General features: G+C 37.5%; 1 protein-coding gene across 2 annotated transcripts in view; it reads left to right on the top strand.

Annotated features, from left to right (window-relative positions):
- The window catches only part of LOC132111612 (estrogen-related receptor gamma-like), an 82,797-nt gene that overhangs the window by 54,038 nt on the left and 6,299 nt on the right, over positions 1-22,460 (top strand). For both annotated transcript variants that reach the window (XM_059519064.1, XM_059519063.1), the window contains exon 7: positions 22,072-22,341. In XM_059519064.1, coding sequence (XP_059375047.1) covers positions 22,072-22,341 — 270 coding nt within the window. The remainder of the gene's footprint in view (positions 1-22,071; positions 22,342-22,460) is intronic.

Genomic DNA, 22,460 nt, shown 5'->3' with positions numbered 1-22,460 from the left:
AAAACTGTGAATCAAATTAGAGAAGGAACAAAAAAAAAAGGTGCTGTGTTGAGGCACTAGTTTTATTTAGCATTTCAGATGCACAGGGAGAGGGGAAAGAGCAAATTTTTGTAGTGGAAAAAGGCAGGAACAAAAACATCTGTAAATAATCTGAAAAAAGAAAAACCTCTGTAAATAGAATTAGAGTCACCTCATGCTGGCCAGGATCTATAAAAATAAATGAAAATGTGCTGTCATATGGTTGTGACATGCCTTATCGTAACACAGCAGCGCACAATGGCGGACAGTCTCACTTGACTTGACGAGTGGGCTACAAGAATGGCCAGCGCACGGACCGGCACTGGCTTTTTAGCATGACAGGACCCTCACTATTATAGGCCCTTTATGCCGGCTGAAATTGCTTGAGCTTCTCCCATTCTTGGTCTTATCTCGGGGACTTTCTCTCTTTCTTTATTTCCCTTTCAGTTTTCATTGGCACGTGGATAAGCGCGTGCGAACACAATATGATTGAGCTGTAAAATGGAACCCTGTCGACTCTAATCTCTTTTATGTAGATACCGAGGTACTGCCACACTCCACTTCATTCCTTTGCCTCCACCAACCTCCATCATTTTTTCTCTCTCTCTCCATCTCTACACCTTCTTGTCCCTCTCTCCCTCAGCCAGGCCTCTCTCTCTCGCTCCTTCAATTGTCAGGGCCAGTGCATTCGTAATAGGTTCAGTAGAAGGAGAGAGTCATGGAAGCCGACTCCTACTCAAATATCGCAGCAATGTTTCTCAGGGCATAATAAAACGATTACGTGCTCAAAAGACAGACATGCCATGGGATTAGCATATTCGCCTGGAAACCTCGTTAGAAAAAAATAATACAAAAAACAGGAGGTGCTTACTCAGTGCAATCTGCAGACGTGATTGAGGTGTCATCATTATTGGCTGACCTGTGTGTACAGGCTTAGTGGCCTGTTCTTGATACAAACAATAGCAATTAAAGTCACCCTGGCAAAGCGTGCACAACTGCCTCAAGGCTGCAGCCATCAATGCAAGGGGTGTTTTTTTCTTTTTTAGGCTTTATTTATTTCACTCTCGCCATGTCTCAGTCATTGGGCAGCCAATGAGATGTCTTAATCAGGAGCATAGCGGGGGATTTATCTAAATCATAGGTTTGCTTTCTCCATAAGCCCCTTCCAAGCCCCTAATCTTCAGGATGGAAAAATCAATGGAAATAGAGGTCTTACGATCACTCCTGAAGTTGTAATACAGTGGCAAAAAAAGCATATTTCTCACCAGTGTTTCCTATTAATATATGTAGGTCTATATTTCAATTCAATTAAATTTTATTTGTATAGCGCTTTTTACGACACAAACCATTGCAAGGAAACTTTACAGAAAATTAAGTTTCTTTAGTAGTAGATTATAAGTGGTGACTGTCAGTTTATGTGCATATTACAGAAATTTTCAGAAAAATGAATACATGTAGTCAACCAGACGAACCGTATTAACAGCAATTATTATGTGATTGCATAGTAAGTAGCAATATTCGTTAGTTCTGTAAGTTGTTTCAGGGTTTGTATATATGAACGTGTATAAAATATTATTTATATTATTTATAATAATAAAACTATTCATCATTAAATAAAGTATTTAAAATAAATATAAGTGATCATAACAATAAAATGTTACCATATATATATATATATATATATATATATATATATACACACAATATATATTTACATACATTTATTATATATTAGTATTTATATTTAAATCTTTAATTTCATTGTTTAATGCTTTTGTGTATCTTGCTTAAATGTGTATCTTTAACTACATATTTTCATATGCATAACCTATTAGTAAAGATAGTGATTTAGCTTTGACAAAAGTTTAAAGGTACATTTACAAAAATATAATAAATTAATAGTAATCTTTATTTTTTTTATTCTATTTTGGGGGGGGGGGGGGGGGGTGTAGTGTAAAAACATGTATGACACCAGTCATATTGTCTGTCTGATTTTTATTATTATTATTTTTAGTTTTATTTCCATGAGGGCCAGCCAGATACATCAAAGTCCAAGATAACTTTTTATTGTGGCCATCAAAACAAATAGAAAATCTGATTCAAACTAATTGCTTCAAACTCAGTTTGTGTGTGTTGTGTAAGAATCATTTGGGTCATTTGCTCATGAATCACTCTAAACTTGTCATGCCTTTTTTGAGTGCAGCCAGTGAAACCACAATAGAGAGACGTGTTGATTTGACATCTTTCCACAGTATGTGGTCTGCTGTATCACCTATATCATCACATTCAATTCATTCTGCCACCTCACATCTGCTGTGACACTTTAGATTCAAGAGTCATTTGATGTGTCATGAAAACATATTCATGTCATTTCTGCTTTTTTTTCGTAGTTTCATCCCTCCCTCTTTCTCACTCCAGTCTCATTTTGATTTAAAACGTGCTTGCTAGTTTTGTCTCATTAACTTCGTGAACCCACTGGAAGAAGAGCTAATCATATGTAAACATAATTATCTGCAAACTGGAGTAAGCCTCCTCGCTGATGCTGGCGTGCCTGCCAGTATAGATACAGACGGTTGGTCTGGGAACGCCTCGTCACGTGATGTGAATTTAGCCCGTGGGGGAAAACATTACGTTGGCGCCAATTGAAATACACGGGACAATCATGCCGAAGAGTTGTGTCGTTTTCTGTACCTCCAATAAACTAACAAATTATGAAATGAAGTTCTACATCCTTCCTAATAAACATACAGAACCGGAAAGGATGACAAAATGGCTACAAGCAATATGTTGTGAGGATGATCAAGGGAAGTTGTGGAAATATGTGCAGTCGGCATTCATCACAGGCAGGCTACGTTAACATTGTGTTCATTATTAACGCTATCAAAACTGTGTAAGGTTGTTTCAGAAAGTGGCATGTATATATAGTTAGCCTTATCGTTCTACCTTACGCAAAACTATGTAACGTTAGCCTAGTGTTGAACATAAACCCGTTTACCCACTTAAAAAAGCGTGTGGACACGTAACAACTTAGTTTTGTGTCAGAACTTTTACACTTTCATTTATAAATTCACCCCGTCTGTGTTTGCGAAACGATTGAATCGCGGAATCCAGTGAAAAATAGAACTTGCTGTATAAAGCAGAACGTCACGGAATTTGGCTATTTTTGAATGAATACATCTATATTAGGGCTGTAAAATGAATCAAATATCGATATGGACTTGTGTATATGAATATTAAAGTTAAAAGAGACTAAAATTGTTCTACGCGTCTCTGGGAATGAGCGCTCAATATGTGCATTTTTGTCATTCAGATACACACGATGTTCGCAGTGTTTTCCCCGACGCCGACTCCGCCCTCGCCACGCCCCCAGCTATGACTAGATGCCGACTGTATGTATGGAGTCAATTTAACGACTTATATATACGCAAAAAAATTACGTTTTGCAAAACAAAATAAAGTTTTGCAAACAAAAATTAAAGTACTGAGGAAAATAAATGTGCTTTTTGCAAACAAAAATAAAGAATTGCAAAACATAAATGAAAGAGTGCGAAAGCAATGATTTTGCAATACATATTTTCCATGGTCATATCTATTAATTTATTTGCAACGCTGCTTTTATTTTGCGTGTCAATCTAGTTTGAGCTTGCGATACCATTTTTCCTTTGCGCTTCATTTTTCTGCACGTCTCTCTTTGTGGCACTGTTTTGACGTGGGGGCGGAGTCAAGGGATGGGGCGTGTACAACATGCCTCCCTGGAAGTGACGTCATCGGCCCGAGACACAGCTCACTGATCTAGGTCCTGTCATGATGAGCAGAGACTTTCGAGTGGATCGTTTCTTTTTATTCAATAGCATTAAAACATTCATGTTTTCGTTTTATTTGGTTTATTAACAAGTGTATATGTGTATAAGCAGCGTTTGCTCAAGTTAAAGAAGTTGTTAACATGAACATCTGCTGTTTATTTCTCTCAATGTGCACACTTTTATAGCATTAAAATGTGTATTGTTTCATTTGGTTAACTGCAAGTGTTTGTTTAAAATCTCTTAACTTGTGGGAGGACACCCGCGCATTGAAGCGTTCTTTGCTTACATTAGTTACTGCTATTTTTAATGTAAAATAATGCAATTCACTTCATAAACTATAACCTACATCATTAAAGAGGTCTATGACTCAAGTTTCATTTCGTTCATTTCGAAATTTTTCATTTACATAACTACTGGCATACATTAATAAATGACTGTCATTATAAGATACTTTTTGTTTTTACTCGAGTCTTTTTGGTTTAGTTTTGTCGTGGCCACGAGATATTAATTCTTGGGAACGTGATAATGTCATGGCCACGAGTTTAATAAATAAACAAACCAGGGTGGCCAGAGCAACCTGAGATTATCAGAGATTGATCAAATATTTTTTGTCCATCCCACAGTCCGTTGATCGTGTCTTTTTATGTAATATATGTTCATATAAGGCTATTATTATTTTTATAATTACCTTATTTCTCGGACTATAAGTCGCACCTAAGTATAAGTCGCATCCGTCCAAAAATACGTCATGACGAGGAAAAAAACATAAGTCGCACTGGACTATAAGTCACATTTATTTAGAACCAAGAACCAAGAGAAAACATTACCATCTACAGCCGCGAGAGGGCGCTCTATGTTTTCAGTGTAGACTACAGGAGTACTGAGCAGCATAGAGCGCCCTCTGGCGGCTGGAGACGGTAATGTTTTCTCTTGGTTCATGTCAAATTAATTTTGATAAGTCGCACCTGACTATAAATCATTCATTTATTTATTCATTAATATAGGCTAACCATATATAATTGATAATTATGTTAATTAGGGCTATATTTTTATATTTATTGTTATGCTTATTTCCCCTTTCAATTCGTGTATTGCTTACAATTAACGTTCTGTAATAAATGAGTGTTTTCATTTACAAATAAAACTAGCAAATATTCATTTATAATTTTACTATTGATTATTATAGGATTATGATATTTATATAGTTATTGTTAAATTCATCCTCTAAAGTGCACTTCCAGTAAAAATTCCTGTCACATAGCATAATCAAAGCTTTATTGGCATGTCGGGCCTTTACAGTATAGGCTATTATTTACAAAACTCTTAAGGGCTGCGTTTTCCTCTGAACTAATGTGAGCAAAGAACGGTTCTGTGTGCTGGCGTCCTCCCACAAGTTAAGAGATTTTAAACAAACACTTGCAATTAACCAAATGAAACAATACACATTTTAATGCTATAAAGGTGTGCACATCAAGAGAAATAAACAGCAAATGTTCATGTTAACAACTTCTTTAACTTGAGCAAACGCTGCTAATACACATATACATTTGTTAATAAAGTTAATAAAACGAAAACATGAATGTTTTAATGCTATTGAATAAAAAGAAACGATCCACTCGAAAGTCTCTGCTCATCATGACAGGACCTAGATCAGTGAGATGCGTCTCGGGCCGATGACGTCACTTCCAGGGAGGCATGTTGTACACGCCCCGTCCCTTGACTCCGCCCCCACGTCAAAACAGTGCCACAAAGAGAGACGTGCAGAAAAATGAAGCGCAAAGGAAAAATGGTATCGCAAGCTCAAACTAGATTGACATGCAAAATAAAAGCAGTGTTGCAAATAAATTAATAGATATGACCATGGAAAATATGTATTGCAAAATCATTGCTTTCGCACTCTTTCATTTATGTTTTGCAATTCTTTATTTTTGTTTGCAAAAAGCACATTTATTTTTTCCTCAATATTTTAATTTTCGTTTGCAAAACTTTATTTTCTTTTGCAAAACGTAATTTTTTTGCGTATATATAAGTCGTTAAATTGACTCCATATGCCAGTGCATTCCCAGATGTGATGTTTGGGACCCTCCACCTCTTCCCTGCCCTGGATGAGAGGAGAAAACCGATTCGTGACACCCCCACCCCCACCCGATATCCCCACTCCAACCAATCTCTAAATGAGGCCTTGTCTATCATCCCCATCAGCCTGATACATTGCAAATATTGATTAATAGATGCCCGAAGCTCCTTTTAGCAAATCAAATTTTCACTTTTAGCAGGGGTTTCACTCCTGATACATTCAGCAAAGTGAGACACACTAAATTAAGACTGACACCCAAAGAAAAGGGCTGTACAGGCAGAGCAAAGGATTGGAGAAATGTGTGCCAAAGAGATACATTTTATATTGGTGTTTTAGAATAGTTCAAAAGTCATGATCACATAAGTTCTCTTCATTATTATTTTGAAGTGATATAAATCTGAAAAATTGGTTATTATAGACAAAACAGGAAGGTAGTTGGTAGAAATGAGTAGTTTTCTTCTCAAGGTTTTGTTTGTGGCATATCTTTAAGGAAAAAGATAGTCAGTGTCAGCTCACAGTCTACTTTGAAAATGAGCACAGCACAGAATACTGGATGTGTACCACATCTTCATACTAATGTGCTCTTTACAATCTGTGACATATTGACTCGGGTGTCTGAATGATGCCTGGCTCTACTTTTACCCCATTACACATGGATTTGTCCTTTCTTTGCATGCCAATATGTGGACTACCCATTTCTTTTTCTATATGCTGATTTCTCACTGCATCTTTTTGGTGTGTGTTTTTGTCTTCTTAACCTATATTTGAGAGTATCTGTTACATAAAGTCTAATTAGTCTGAGGACAATGATTTATTGTGAAAAGATATGGGTAAATCATTTACTATGGTACTTTTGAAGCTTAGGACTGGGGCTAAATTAACACTTTAATGTTTATTCAGAAATTAAAATGAATTTATTTACAAACCTGTATGTTATTTATTTTATTTTTTTCCGAAAAAGCAGGAATTTTGAAGAATCTTTAAGGAGATTATGTCATAAAAACACTATATACATTTCCTATATGATATATTCCAAGGTAAATGACAGCTTTGTGTGAGGAACAGATAATATATAAGTCAATAGTCACTGATAAACTTCACTGCGACTCTAAAGATAAATGGTTATTATTTTGATATTATATAATTCAATTTCATTAGGAATTGATTATGTTAATAGCACATGATATGTCTTCATGTGATTATTGCTCATCATATTGAAGCATTGAAATTAATATAGATTTTCAGATTTTTTTCTCACTTTTTATTAATAGACAATGCATCACAAAATATAAAGTGATTGTCCGTCAAACACAATGGGCAGATTACACCACACCTCACAAGTAAACACGTCTGTCTCAGCCTGTTGGAAATGCACCTGACAAAAGTCAGATTTGCATCATGTCATGTGAAAACAAATGCGAGTGTGAGTGTAAAGCACTGCACAATGCTCATGTTTATCTGTCCTCTCACGTGTCGGCCATTGTAAAGGACACATTTGCTTTATAAAGGCTGTAAGAGAGCTGAATAGGTGTGACAGTAACCTTCTGGCCTCTCACTAGCTCTGCATTCATACCAACCCATCAGGCCCTGTGTCTTCCCCACAGCCAGCGGGGGGCGGCCCTGTGTGATTGCCCGTTGAAAAAACAAGACATTATTGCTCATTTTTCCCTCTTATTAGTTTGATTACATTTGCAAATCAAATCAATCCATCAGGCGGTTTGTAAAGGGCCACGTCCAGCAATCTGAAAGGGCCTCCTAATAATCTCCATCTAATAAGATGCAAATGTGTCACATCAGTAAGTAGCCAATAAATCATTGCTGCGTCTACGCCAATCATTAACCATCAATTTTTAGTATTTTCAATTTGTGATATGCTAGTGGAATATAAAGATAGATGGGCGTAATTATACAAACCAAACTCTATTTCAGTCCTCCCATCTCCAACAGCAAATTTGCTGGGAGGTAGAAAAGGCCTGTCATCATATTTTGATTTTGTTTTTTTGTTTTTGGTCTAGGGGTTCATACAAAGTTCACAGACTCACAGGCTCGAAATAGCCCTCCCCTGATACCCCACCCTAAAGTATCAGTTCAGGGGGGCATCATCTCTATCAGAGTGTAAGCAGGCTGGAAAATGGGATTGGATATGAGCTGTCAATTGGCTTAGAGGAATTATAAGCTCACATCTACACCTTTAAACGAGGCTGTGAGTTAAACAGGCAGCTCTCGAAAGATGTGCAACATATTGCCTCAGTCCTGTACATGAGTCTAATCACGATGTAAATTATTATCGATGCGGTAGCAAGGCGACTCTGCCTGTGTATGGTCGTGCCCAGTGTGTTGCTTATGAATAAAGTGATTGGCTATGTTTTAAACAGAGAAAGTGTCCTCTTCACACAGTGCGAAGCAGAGCAGATCAGCAGTGCTTCACAAATGCAGATTTACGGAAAACCTGCAGAAGCATTTAGAAGGACAATAACACACTCATCTTATTTATTTATTTTTAGTTGTTTGTCCAAATCTATTAATCTGTTCCAAAAATACATGTCAAAATGCACTTCATAAATATAATGATTTTACCAGACCTATTTCATGATAAACACTTTTAATATGTAAAAAAAAAAAAAATTCAACATAATTTTGTAAAATCTGGAAAAGACAATTTTATATATATGCTGCTGATCTGCTATATATATATATATATATATATAATTTTTAAATAAATTTTATAAAAAGATAAAGATAATATATACATCATATATAGATATATATTTTTTATTAATTTTATAATAAGAAGATAAAGATAATAGAAGATTTTTATCTCCTTTAATATGTAATTGTTATTTGTTTAAAATGTTCAACATATTTGTATTTTTTTTTACAATGATTTGAAAAAAAATATATATATTTTTAAGATCAAATATTTTTTTAAAGATCATCTACAATATAAAGATAATAATTAAAGATTTTGATTTTAGTATTATTTTTTATTTTATTCTTATTTTATATTTATATATATTAAATATTTTTTTATAGATTTTTCATTTTCTTTATTGTGGTCACTTATTTGTCATTGACCCACATGTGTTGATCCTGAAAGAGATTTTAGCCAGTTCATATTCAAAGAGATTGGAAAGCAATACTGGTTCAAATACAGTACTCACTTCTCTCTCACAGACATGGATGTCTTAACATCTAAGTGTCCTCCTCCTCATCACCATATTTCATATTTGAATGTAAATTCACATTTAAATGTCTGCTACCTTCAGTGTGTCCAAAATGTTCTCCCTTCCTTTTTTTCCCTTTCTGAATTTTCCTCTCTGCCTCTTTGTTGTAGTCCCTCAGGTACAGAGAATTTCCCCTCTCAGAAACTCTTCTGTACTTCTAAGGCTAAAGAGCCATTGTGTCTTGCAAACTGGCATCAGCATATTCCTTTTTGCCTTATTCTTTCCTTCCTGAATATTTTGAACATAAAATGTGGCCCTACTCAAATAAGCCCTTGTGTTTATCATGATTGATGCTTTCATGCATTTCTCTGTTATTTTATTCTCTCTGTTCTGAAATAGCTATACTTTAGAGTGCATGTTCTCTTATGTCCGTTGCTATATTTTAATTTAATTCTGTGCATGTGCATTAAAGGGACAGTTCACACAGAAATTAACATTCTGGCATTTACTCACCATCTTGTATTACAAGCCTATATGACTGTCTTTCTTTTGAGAAATACAAAATATATTTTTTAAATAATTTTTTGTCCATACAATAAAAAAACTAAATAAACACATTTGGGGGAAAAATGCAAAATATGGGTGAACTGTTCCTTTAAGTATGTACACTGCCATCCTATATCACATTCTCACCATTCACATGCACATACTGTATACACATTGCCAATGCCTGACTACTTCCTCCACATGCATCACTGTGGCCTTATTTCCAATTTATGTAATCAAACCGTGGCTTCGACGCTCATTCATGCCGGCCGCTAAACAGCATTTGGGTTTTTGCTGCAGATTTATAGTTTATCTTTATCTGTTGCTTCATCTGTGGGTAGCTATTACGCCAGCCTGGCCAGCTTATTGTTTGGGCCTGATAGATCTGTGTGCAGTCCATCACTTGGAGCTGTACGCCCGGAAAGCCATCGGCCTGCCTGATGATGAAATACGAGCTATCAGCCTCAGTAATGGCTGTAAAATTTCATAATTACACGGCTTTTATTACATTGCATAATGACCCTGAAGCAGTATGGAACAATTAATTAAGATTTTCAGCCGTAGCTTTTGCAGAAATTAAAAGGTGCTCATTGCCGTGGAATGGGGTAATGTCTTGTCTCGGAAGCATCAAAGCGCGCTCTAAGCGTAAGACTCCTTCTCTGTCTGCATGCGTTGTTGACACCAGAGTGTCTGTGGAAATGTGTGGCATTCCTCTGCTTCTGTTTGTCTGGCCAGATCATGTTTGAGAGAGACGTTAATCCTCCAGTATGAAATTAATCCATGCAGTCAGGCCTCTATCGGAAAGATCTGGATGTTTTTCTCCCAAATATAATCTCCATAAGCATATAAATAATATGCTGCAGTAATCACAGTTATTCCATGTCTCGGAGAAGAATGCACCATCAAAGATTTTTTTCTTGTGTTATTATTATTTTATTCCCAAGACGTCCAGATGAGATAGCGTTTATCAATACAGCCTCGTAAGGGGTTTTATCGATCAGCATGGGAAAACAAATGAATCTGTATGAGTATTTGCCCCGTGCCCCTCCCGTATGCGCACACACATGCTTTCACGCTCCCGTCTATATGCCGTGGCAAACTAAGGGAACATCTGAAGCTCAGGCTTAAGCCCTCACTTCGTGCATCTCGTGGCCTTTCCTAACACAGCCTTTTGCGCTTGATGGAACGGCGGTGACTGCGTTCATCAGTCCCTGCCAGTGGGAGCCACTCCGACCCCCGTGTGGGAGGCGCACATCAAAGGGTCCGACTGGCACAGGAGTTAGGGGAGACCTCTAGAGATCTGTGCAAACTACACTAATACCTCCTGATAGGAATAGGACAAAACTGCTATCCTTTCAGCAAACATCAGCATGAAAAACAGGAACTACAGGATGAGCAGAACCGAGTCACATGAGAAAGGAGACATGTTTGTTTTTTTGTCTTTTTGCCACATTAATAATCTCATTAGTTCAACATGCCTTTTATGAAAACAATAAAATCTCCAAATCCATGTCAATCCTGAGATTCATAATATCACCCTCCACCTATAATCCTTAAGAGGCACTGGGGAGAAATAAGAAAAAGGTGTCATTAAAATGTAAATATTGATATTTCATTGCTGGAAATGGCTTTTCGGTGCTGTGGTTAATGTCACTCCATCTGTGGAGCCTCTGCCATTGATGCTTTATTGCAGTCCGGGGAGCTGCCGCCCTTCTCCGCGTCCGCCACCAGGGCACATGTGCTTGTTGCTGCCTCGTTTTCATACGCAATTAAGTGGAAAAGTACAGTCCGAACAGTAATCCATGCTATCTTAACCAGCTGTCTGGGTATATTTAGAATTAATCTCCACCACCAATCGGCCTTAATGCATGCAATTAAGAGTCTGCCAATTGCTAATTAGGTGCATTAGAATCAAGAAGCTGTGCTAACATGATGATTCAGCATCTCCTCATCCTGCAAGACAACAGCAAACAAACATATACTTCCCAATTGTATACAGCAAGATGCGAGAGCTCAAATAAAGCTATATTTTTGTTTAGTTGTGTGTTTATTGCACTTTTTTTGAAATGCAATTTAATTAATTTGGAGGTGAACACCAAATTTTTGCAACTGATTTTGCCTTTCTTTATATGACAAATTTCCAGGTGATACAGAACATTCAGTGGAAATAAATAAATAAATAAATGTAGGAAGGAGTTATCTTTTAGTAATTGATTGGATTGTGAAAATGAAGTAGACGGGTTGAAAAATAAGAGTGGTTGAAAGAAAGCCATATCAAAAGGCTGAGATAGTTGATGCATTTTAGTGAAATATTTTTTTTTTAAATGTATATTTTTTTTATAATATGTACTAATAATATGTAATAGCATTTGTGTGCCTTTGTAGGTTTTGATAGTTTAATGACACAGTTGATAACTTTTGCTTCACCTTTCTTCACCATTAGCATTCAGCTGATAGCTTTCAGTTTCTAACATTCCTCACTGAATGGAAACAAAATAATAAGTGGCAAAAATACCATTCCATTTTTTCCCCAAAGAAAAGCCTGAGGGAAAATCAGTCATTTATGTTTAAGTCTATTGAAGGAAGCCAGCAGCTGTTTAACACTATTGCGGTGTGCATGTGATCACGGTACATGCTGTACGGTCGGCAGCATGCCTCACGCTGACAGGTGAATATTTGCTTAGCCGCTAAATGGATGTGGACAGCTATGGCGGTGTTATTGTGTTTTCCCTCCTAAAAAGTGTGATTTCTCTCTCTTCCTCTCTCTGACTGGTGTTGTTTTGTGGAGATGAAAGGCAGCCGGGGATAGAAGCAAAGAGGAGCGTTGCAGCAGTTTGTGTGTATTCGGCTCCTGTCATCACTTCCCGTGTCGCCCCTTCTCTCTGAGGGGTAAAGGGAGACTAAAGACCCGACCGTTTACACACACACACAAACCCCCTTGTTTGCCTTTTCATGTTGTTTTTGATTTGTGCAGGACTTCTGTTGGCTAATATTTGCCCTTTATTTGGGTGGGATTTGTTTAGGTGGAGTAGTTTTACAGAAGCCTGGTTTAGCTGGTCTCAGTGTCTCACCGGGACAGTAAATGGACACACAGACTGGCATGGTGGTTGTTCTTTTCTCACCATGGCCTTTGGCATCATTAGCCTCCCCACAGGTTTATCTGTAAGCTTGCAGTAATCACCAATCAGCTGAATGTATTCCAAAGTCCAGAGGTGTCAAGTAACGAAGTACAAATACTTCGTTACATTACTTAAGTAGAAATTTGGGGTATCTATACTTTACTTGAGTAATTATTTTTTAGCCGACTTTTTACTTCTACTCCTTACATTTTCACGCAAGTATCTGTACTTTCTACTCCTTACATTTTAAAAATAGCTTCGTTACTGCTATTTCATTTCGGCTTGTTTTCATTCCGGCTTGTCATCATTCAAAAAAAACAAAAAAAAAAACTATCCAGACAAATCGCGCCATCCGGATGGAGTGAATTTGATTGTGGTTGGATGAGAAGTATAAACAGATACCATTCCGACACCCTATTGGTTTGTACGCGATCCATCGCACCTGCACATGACACAAATCACGTCACACTCCAGCCAGGACATAGCCAGTTTTGGGTTCGTTTATCAAAAAATATATTTCTTAAAAGTAAGGTTGGATATGGAACCGGTATGCACCTTACTGAATAAGAGGATGCAGATTTCGGTGCCTTTTAAATGCCTGAGCGATCGATTGAAATGTTTGTCCTGGTTCTCCGAAATGTACACAAGAAGCACGGGCATCGCTAGGCTTTTTTAGCGGGGCTGTAGCATTTAGCTCCATAAACTGTATACAAATTTGTGATCGCCTCAGAGTCAGTCCCCTTAAGTTTCATATGAAACCGGCGTCAGACCGGTCTCCTCTCCGTCTTTCAGCGCGCTCTTCAATCCGCAGACCGCGGCGGAGCAGCGCGAGCGGAAACAAACACAGAGGACACAAGGTATGTGTTTATCGAAAGATTGTTAGAATATCCGTATCTGTGCAGTTCTTTGTCATAAATACAGTTTACAAAAGGTCACGAGGGAGCAGTCGGTTTCTCATCTTCTGTAAAGTTTTCGCTGCGTTCACCGCTCATCACTAAACAGCTGTTTCCTCCAGCAAAAATCTAGCCCTTAACACATATGAACGAACACTTACACTTATTTAAATATACTTAATTTAATCGTACGTACTTTATACATACACCAGCTACTGTGCAAAAGTCTTGGGCACGTTAGTATTTTCACTAAAGAATGGTGTTCGGCCAGTTATTTATATACTTTGCTGTTTCAGTATAAAATATGTTTAAATTTCCAAACATTCATTTCGCCGTTGTCAGACTGCTTGTGCATTCAAAATCGCACTAGATTATTAATAAAATTAATGGCAAACTGATATTTCCTACTGACACACTACAGCATATATATAAATAACTGGCTTAAAACCCTTTTTTGGGGTGAAAATACTAATGTGCCTTAGACTTTTGCACAGTACTCTACTTTACAAACGACTGTTGCTACTTTATAAAGAATGAGCATACAGTCATTCACAGAATGGATTAAAGACAGTGACAGACAGCACTCATCTTAACTAGAGCTGAAACAACGAATCGATTTAATCGATAAAAATCGATTATTAAAATAGTTGTCAACTAATTTAGTCATCGATTCGTTGCTAAATAACTTTTATTTGCCGTAAGCGGCTCATTTCGTGCATATTTCAAATCTGCGGTGACCAAAGTGTGGCAGTAATGAGCCATCGGAGGTTTTACTCAGCCAGTACAGACGGAGAAGTAGCGAATAGCAAATAGCTGGCCTCGTTTTATGTCACGTGCTTCCCGAACAGCGTCTCTGCAGTATTTAGCGGGATGTGGGAGACTGGGAGTACTTTACTTTGAGCCTTCAAAAAAGAAGAGTAACCTGTAAACTCTGCACTACTGAACTGTTTAAGGGGACGTTCACATATCGCGTCTTTTGCGCGCTCAAGTTCGTTATTTCCAACACCGCACCGCATCGAGTTAAAAACATCTCAACTTTTCAGAATGCTGCAAGCGCATCGCGGGTCATGTGACAAGAACTAACCAATCAGCTTCATCCTTTCCCGTAACAACGTTAAAAGCTCAGTCAAGATGAAAGGAACAGCTGATCATAGTTGTATATGGATTTCCATTTTGAAATAAATTTAGTAGCAGAGCTACTGCAAGTGATTTTTTGAGCTGCAAATCCATTTATCCTTTGCTGAAATTTCCGCGTCTTCAAGGAGAGAGCACGTCATGGTTGCTTATCAAAGGCAGACGCCTCAGGGGCGCTTCTGCCCGAGCGCTTTGAAAAGAAGGAGAAAGCGCCACGCGTTTTTAGGCACGATATGTGAACGGCCCCTAAGACTTTTATTTGTGCAGATTCTCCAGTACAATGTTGTTTGCAAATGTTTAGTCGTAAAAGCTGATAACATTGCTTTTTAACAGTTAACATTTAAAGCTTTACAAACATGTTCTGTGATCACTTTGTCGTTTACCAGTTCAAAATTCAGTCGTGCAGCCTAATTATGACTGAATGAGAGAGGTAAATGTTTAAAGATATTTGAAATGCACTTTTTTTCTAAGTATTCACTGCTCTTTTTCACACAGCAGGTTTTTTGTGTGTGACTGTCCAATTTTTTTTTTCTGGACAACCTTCTGATGGATTTTACTTTAAATTGTGAGTTCCATTCAGGTTTCATGCCATTGGCACTTTATTCGAAGGATTGTTTACAATTTCAAAGCAAAAGCTATAAAGCTGTTTCCCAGTAAATAATAAAATACAATGCACTGCAATTTTATTCTGTTTTATCCTTATTCTTCGTGAAAATATGTTCTGAAAGATTCCTTAATAAGCTTTGTTTGGGATGTTAAACTACTTTAGGAGCTCTAAGGACTGCCATGGTGAAAACATTATTTTAAATCTCCTTGTGAAATTTGCTAGAGTATAGGTCAGTGTTCTGATTGCAGAAGAGTTCGACAAAGGATTACTAACACAATAAAACAACTCCAGGTATATTTTTGATTAGGATATGACAGTGCAAAATGGTTAAAATCTCTTAAAAATCTATGCTGAAGGATAAAGACCATTTATTAATAATTTACTTGGGGAAAAAATGGGAAAAACTAAAATATAAGTACATAAACCGATTAATCGATTAATCGTAAAAATAATCGACAGATTAATCGATTATCAAAATAATCGTTAGTTGCAGCCCTAATTTTAACTAAATATCAGAGTGAGTGACAGAGATACAGTCGAAACATTATGTGTGGTTTTTGTATTAAGTAATGACCCAGATTATGAAATACATTTATTAGCCTTAGATTAAGCATAACTTGGGAAATAAGAGCATCCAAAGTGAAAGCTATGTATTTATTTTAAATATTTGTTTAGGCGCCGGTACCGTTTTAAAAGTATCGAAATGGCACTGGATTATTTCTCACTGGCTCATTTACCAAATGGGTGCTTTCTCTTCGTCCTCCACAAATTAAGCTACTGTAGGTAGTTCGGTAGCGAGACGTTTTAATAAATTATCGTTTGCGATTGACGACGCGATTGACAATGTTGTGATAAGTAGGCTATACCAACTTTGTAACTCGTTACCCCCCCCCCCCCCCCCAACACACACACAGACTGGACATAGCAAATACAGGAAGCTATCAATCAAGAAGGTATCAGGATTATGAGTTTTTTCATTTTTAGTTTTTGATTAATCACTTGGATTAATCATTCACTTTGACAGCACTATAATCTTTCTTGTATATAGACAACCATACAAGGCTAATTGTTTTTTAGCCTCCACCAATGTTCTTGTCCATTGCCCTCGCAGATTCCTGCAGCTAAACTTGGATGTACACTTACATTCCATTAAAGGTTATTGATGACATGCCTCTGAAGTTTGACTTTTTGCACCATAACAATACTTATAGGCAACTATAGGGTGACCATATGAGCCATTTTCCCAGGACACGTCCTTACCAGGATTTTTATATTGCCTAAAATATCCAGATTTTGGCTGTTTGTGCTTTGCAGATCGATCATTGTATGGCATTCATAAGTGTCATACAATGATTGGTGCGCAGCGACGCTTCAAGTTGAATGAACGAACAAACACCTAACATGTACGTCTATTTGCATTACTCTGATCGTTCTCTGTAGATCTCACCTTATCACACGCCACGACTGGTTGATTATGTAACATACCTGCATGTTATTGGTCAAACTACTTTGGATGTTTTAGGCAATATAGAAATTCTGGCAAGGACGCGTCCTGGGAAAATGGCTCATATGGTCACCCTAGGCAACTAGTCATCATATCTCTAGTTCTTTAATGTATTTGCATTGTACTAAAGTACGTTCATTTTCAATGGGCATATATGCGGCTGAAACAGGTAGCCTAGTGCATCCCAAATTTTTCAACATGAACATTTTAATATAACATTATAGTCATTATGGCCTATGGCTTTTAGAATAATGTTTTTTTGAGGAGGTGGGGTAGTGCACAATAGGCCCCTGTGGCGCGGCATAAGCTTTTGTTCTAAATGGCATTTTTTTCCCTTACATTAATTTTACTTTTATACTTTAAGTAGTTTTTTAAACCAGTACTTTTACACTTTTACTTGAGTAAAAAGCTTGAGTTGATACTTCAACTTCTACAAAAGTCTTTTTAAACCCTAGTATCTATACTTCTACTTAAGTAATGAATGTCAATACTTTTGACACCACTGCCAAAGTCACATCCTTTTATGGCTTATTTAGAGATTGATGCTACAAAGGGTCTTTTTTAGTGAATTAAACATACTACATATGCTTGCTTTTTGTATTTATGCGTGTATGTAGTATTTATTTATCTCTGTTTTATTGGTACAACATACTGTAGTAAAGAGGTAAAATAATTAATAAGGGGGGAAAACTATACATATGAAATACATCAAAACATTTGTTAAAAATTGACCAATTTATTATTACAGTAAAATATAAAGAAGAAATTAAGCAGTTTCATTGTGTATATATTGTGATATATGCATTGTTACCCCAGTAGGTGGTGACATGTGACTCTTTTGAGTGAGTCATTGAATCATTCATTCAATCATTTCATGCAAAAGCACTGATTCATTTAGGAATGAAATAAGTCTTTATCACTGAATCATTTTCTCAAAAAATGATTCATTCCAAAACACTGATACAAACCGCAATCACTATGTATTGCTGTGGATTTGATTTTAACCATTTCTATTGCAAACCAAAACTACAAAATGTAAATATGAATATTGCAAGTTTAAAGTGGAAGTTAATCAATATAAATGTATTGTTTATTGAACTGTATAGTATAAAAGCAGTATCTTTCTCACAATCATGCTGTTTTTCCAGATATTGTGAGATGTCAATGCGTTGTAATCTATTATAGATTGTTAATTGGTTGTTTTTTTGTTATCAAATGCTGTTCTGTAAAGGCGATATGACAAAATTGGACTACTAATATTTCTAAGTCTCACCTTCGCTCTCCACAGCACTATTTTTGCAAGCACATTAGTCACCGTGTCATCATCGTCTTGACAAAGTGTGAAAGCAAATAGAGTGTATATACACACAGGAGCTCAGGAGGGAGCCAGGATGCATCAAATAAGCATCCAGCATGGTCAGCACACAGAATAGCACTGATTCTCATTGCTCAAGCATGTTCATTTACCTTGCAACCATGAGAAAATAATCAGGGGTGTTGCTGAGAGTTAGAAGGAGGAGTTCAGTGCACGTGTGTTTATATGACGGCTAAGCAGCGTTGCTGAGGTGAAGTCTGCCTTGAGGAAGACAAGGAGGAGGAACGACTGCATATGTGTGTGTGTGTTTGTTTAGGCAGGCTCTCTCAGTGTGTAAACGTGCAGTCAGAAAAGATTTGGCAGACGGTCGGCCGGTGGTTGCTGCGAGGCCTGGTGGTGAGCAGTCCTGCCCGGCAGGGGTTAACTTCGCATGGCTGCACCACAGCCTCTTTCTGTCAGCCTGTGCTACACGCTGCTCCAATGCTTATTTCTTCTGAAAAGCCACTGCAGGTTTCACAACGCCTCAGCCATCAGTTACCTTTTACTGGTGTAACCTTCACAGATCTGCATACTTAGCCTTTCCTCCCCATCTAGCACAAAGAGCATCAGTTTACTGAGAGATAGAGAGTAGAAGAGAGATTGTGCCTGTGGCAAAGCCCCTTCAGTCCTGTTGGAGAGAGAGGGAGACTAAGCTCTGAAGCTGGTCTCTGGGCTAAAAGAGTTAAATTGAGAGGATGTTACTGGAGATTGAATGCTGGATCAGATAATGCTCATGTGCCATCAGGATGGGGCAGTCTGCTCTGTGTCTGTCAAATAAAAGAGGCTAGTAACATTTACTACCATGGCTAGTCAAAAAAATACGTGGCATGTAAATAAATGCTTTTTAAGAAAGAAAGAAAGAAAGAAGCAGAAAGAAGATTATGCATTTACATAAAAAAGCTGTTTAAAAAGTGACTGAAATAAATAGTTTGCGTATACATGTTCAAGGATGTAATTAATTATAAATATTGCCAAGTATTCTATAAATATATATATTTATATATATATATATATATATTAGTAGTTTGTCATGACTTTATGTATAGTCAATAAACTTCCTCTTGTTACAGGAAGTCCTTTGGGGAAAGGGTTGTGCACATTTGCCACAGCTGAAATGACAGCGAGACGCTTTAATTTGGTTCTTTGGATCCTTTCTCACGCAGCAAAGCAACCAAAGGTGAACTGTAATCACGGTCGCCACCAAGCTCTTTTGTGAAATGAAATAACAGATGAAAAGAAGGGGAAAAATGCATCTTTAAAGTTTGCCCTCACGTAAATGTCAATAGAGAACCTTTTCCATCATCAGCAGTAAATTCACATTGATGGCTCTTTTCTTCTCTATATTGATCCAGCCATGAGAACGTAGATTTGTATCTGTTAATTAATGCGTCCTGAAACAGCATTTGTATTAATCAGGGAGATAAGAAAAATTGGATGCCTGCACTGGCATGACAACCGTAAAAGCGCAAGCCCCTGATAAAATCACTGATGGACCTCAATAAAGAGGGAAAAAAAGTTCTTCCTTCCACTCAATAAACTAATCATCGGGCTTTTAATTATTCTGCGGAGAGATGTGTGGAGATTGGGGAATGTGTAAATCTAATTATTTACTAACAGCAGTGGCTGAGAGGGAGGGCTGGGAGTGGCACAGGGGGAGCTCTAGGCGATGGGCTCCGTCCATCTGCCATTCCACTCCAATCCACAACCCCCTTCCCACCCCCACCCCTCTACCTTTATTTTGTCTCTCTATTTGTCCCTCGTGCTCTCATTCTCTTTGTCCCTCTGTATCTCTCTCTGTGTGTCTCTCGATCTGTTTTGATACATAATGTCTTTAGTCTTCCATCATTCGATTCCTGTATTCTTTGTTTATTTTCATGATAAATTCCATTGCTGATAACCTTTTAAATGTTTCTGTGCCACTAATGTCACCAACCGGGAGTGCAAAAATAATAATATTGGTGTCCTCCATTGGTTGGACAAACAGACTCCGAAATTACACCATTTATTCAGTCAGTGTTGATGTGTCAGAGCAAAAGCGCCATGGTGTTTAATAATAATTTTAATTTAAGATATTCTACCAGTGGCTTACTTATAGTTTTCTGTACATAATTGCATTGAGATTAAAGAAAATATTGAAAAGCATTTAAATATTCTTATATAGTTTCTCTATACCACATTATTCATAGGCTAAAATATGCTTATGATTTGTTATTTTTATTTATCTGATTCACATATATTCAGAGGCAGTGGATTTTTTTCCAAATTCTCAGCCATATTAAAGGATACCTCTGAGGAGGTCAAGAGAGTGTGATCTTATTTGTAGTCCACGCCACCTTTCCTTGAGGGCAATGTCTTTGTAAGAATGCAGCAGTCTTACATTGGACCCCCTTAAGAAATTCTTGGCTTAATCCCTTTTGATGATTTTATTAAGTAGTAGAGGATGGCCCTGCCAACTGGCATTGAGCACTCTAGTACCAGCAGGCCAGGGGAGGCACCAACTGCTCACCAGCTCTTAGTTTGACTCTAATGAGATCAGAGATGTTAACAGTTTGGGATAATAAATTAGCAGTTGGTATAAACAATAGCCCGAAACCTATACCTAATGAGCTCCTTGCCATTAGTGATTAACTCACAGAAAGAGATTTCAAAAAAGAGAAGGAAAAAAATTAGTGAAATTGTTTGCTTCCTCTGGAGGCATCTCTCCACAACAGATGTTGGTGAGCATTTCTTTCCTCATGTTCACCCACCACCCAGATTAACCCCCTCGCTGTGGCGAAGAGAGACGCTTCATATGTTCTTGGAAGAGCAGAGCGAGTGAGATCCACAAAAAAATCCAAAACCAACAGGTGTTGTTGTGACTGTCCCTCACCTTCAGAGCTGACTGACAGCTCTCAAGCACTTATGCAGTATATTAAGATTTTATTTTTAATTGTTTGGTCTTTACAGCCTATGTTAGATCTGCTTTGGTTTTGGAAAAAGTATTTGCATATTTAGCTTTTATTTTAACACCCTTGTGTTTTATGTGTCCCAATGATGTGTGTTAAAAAATAGCATTTGTTTTAGAAAATTTATTTATTTAGTGTTTTTCTTTATTTTTATTTTTATTGTTGTTGTTGTTTTTTTTCAATATTGTTCATCTGACCTAGTCCAAAGCCAGTACATAGAAGTTATCAAAGCTTTAACTCTCAATGTGAGATCCCTCAACAGTGTTTGCATTTATCAATAAAACAAAACAAAAAACATTGCATTTATTCTTTTTCTTATAGTTGGAGTCTAATAGTGTTAGCAAACATCTAGAAGTATCACCCTGATACATCAGTATTTAGTATGTTTCTCACACTTCAAACTGAACATGAGGGTTGACCGCCTTGTATTTGTATTATAGACAGACCAAGGACAAGTGATAGTCAGTTTCAAGTGGCATTCATGAACATGAACTTCACTTTCCTTCACTTCAAGCAAAAAATGGGGAAATGAGGAAAAAAGTGTGTGTGCAGAGTGGGGGAGGAGGAAGAAGAAGGAGTTTGAGGCAAGCAATTAGTCTTTCAGTTGGTGTGATGGGAAGAATTGATCCATGCTGCATGTTGAGGGAGATAAGGAGTGCCCTCCCTCAGGATGCCCCCTGGCCTGCAGCGTAGCAGGAGATGAGAGCCAAGGCTCGTGCTAGGTGCCTCAGCTCGCTCCCACTGGAGTTTTCTTCTGTATTACATCTCCAGAATGTCAATTCTTTCCACTAACAACCGGAAACTTCTGACAACCAACTGAGCTTTTATATCATAAACCACTGTTGAATGTTGAATCTGAACATTGGTTGTTGAGTTGAACAAAGTTCTTTCTCTCGCTTTTTCTCAGGGTTTTCCACACTTTCGCTGGCGGACCAGATGAGTCTTCTGCAGAGCGCGTGGATGGAGATCCTGATCCTGCGTGTAGTCTACCGTTCGCTGTCTATTGAGGACAAGTTGGTCTACGCTGAAGACTACATCATGGATGAGGACCAGTCCAAGCTGGCTGGCTTGCTAGACCTGAACAACGCCATTCTTCAGCTGGTGAAGAAGTACAAGAGCATGAAGCTGGAGAAGGAGGAATTTGTCACTCTTAAAGCTATAGCCCTGGCCAACTCAGGTAAAATTAACAGACACTTATGATTTCAGTCAGTGCAGACGCAATATTTGATTTGATGTATTTAATATGTGATGCAGTAATGGATTGTTCAGGCAAAAAAACATTAAAAACACAATATT

Source organism: Carassius carassius, chromosome 31, assembly GCF_963082965.1.
Source record: "Carassius carassius chromosome 31, fCarCar2.1, whole genome shotgun sequence".
NCBI lineage: Eukaryota > Metazoa > Chordata > Actinopteri > Cypriniformes > Cyprinidae > Carassius > Carassius carassius.
This window is presented reverse-complemented; position numbering and strand designations above follow the sequence as displayed.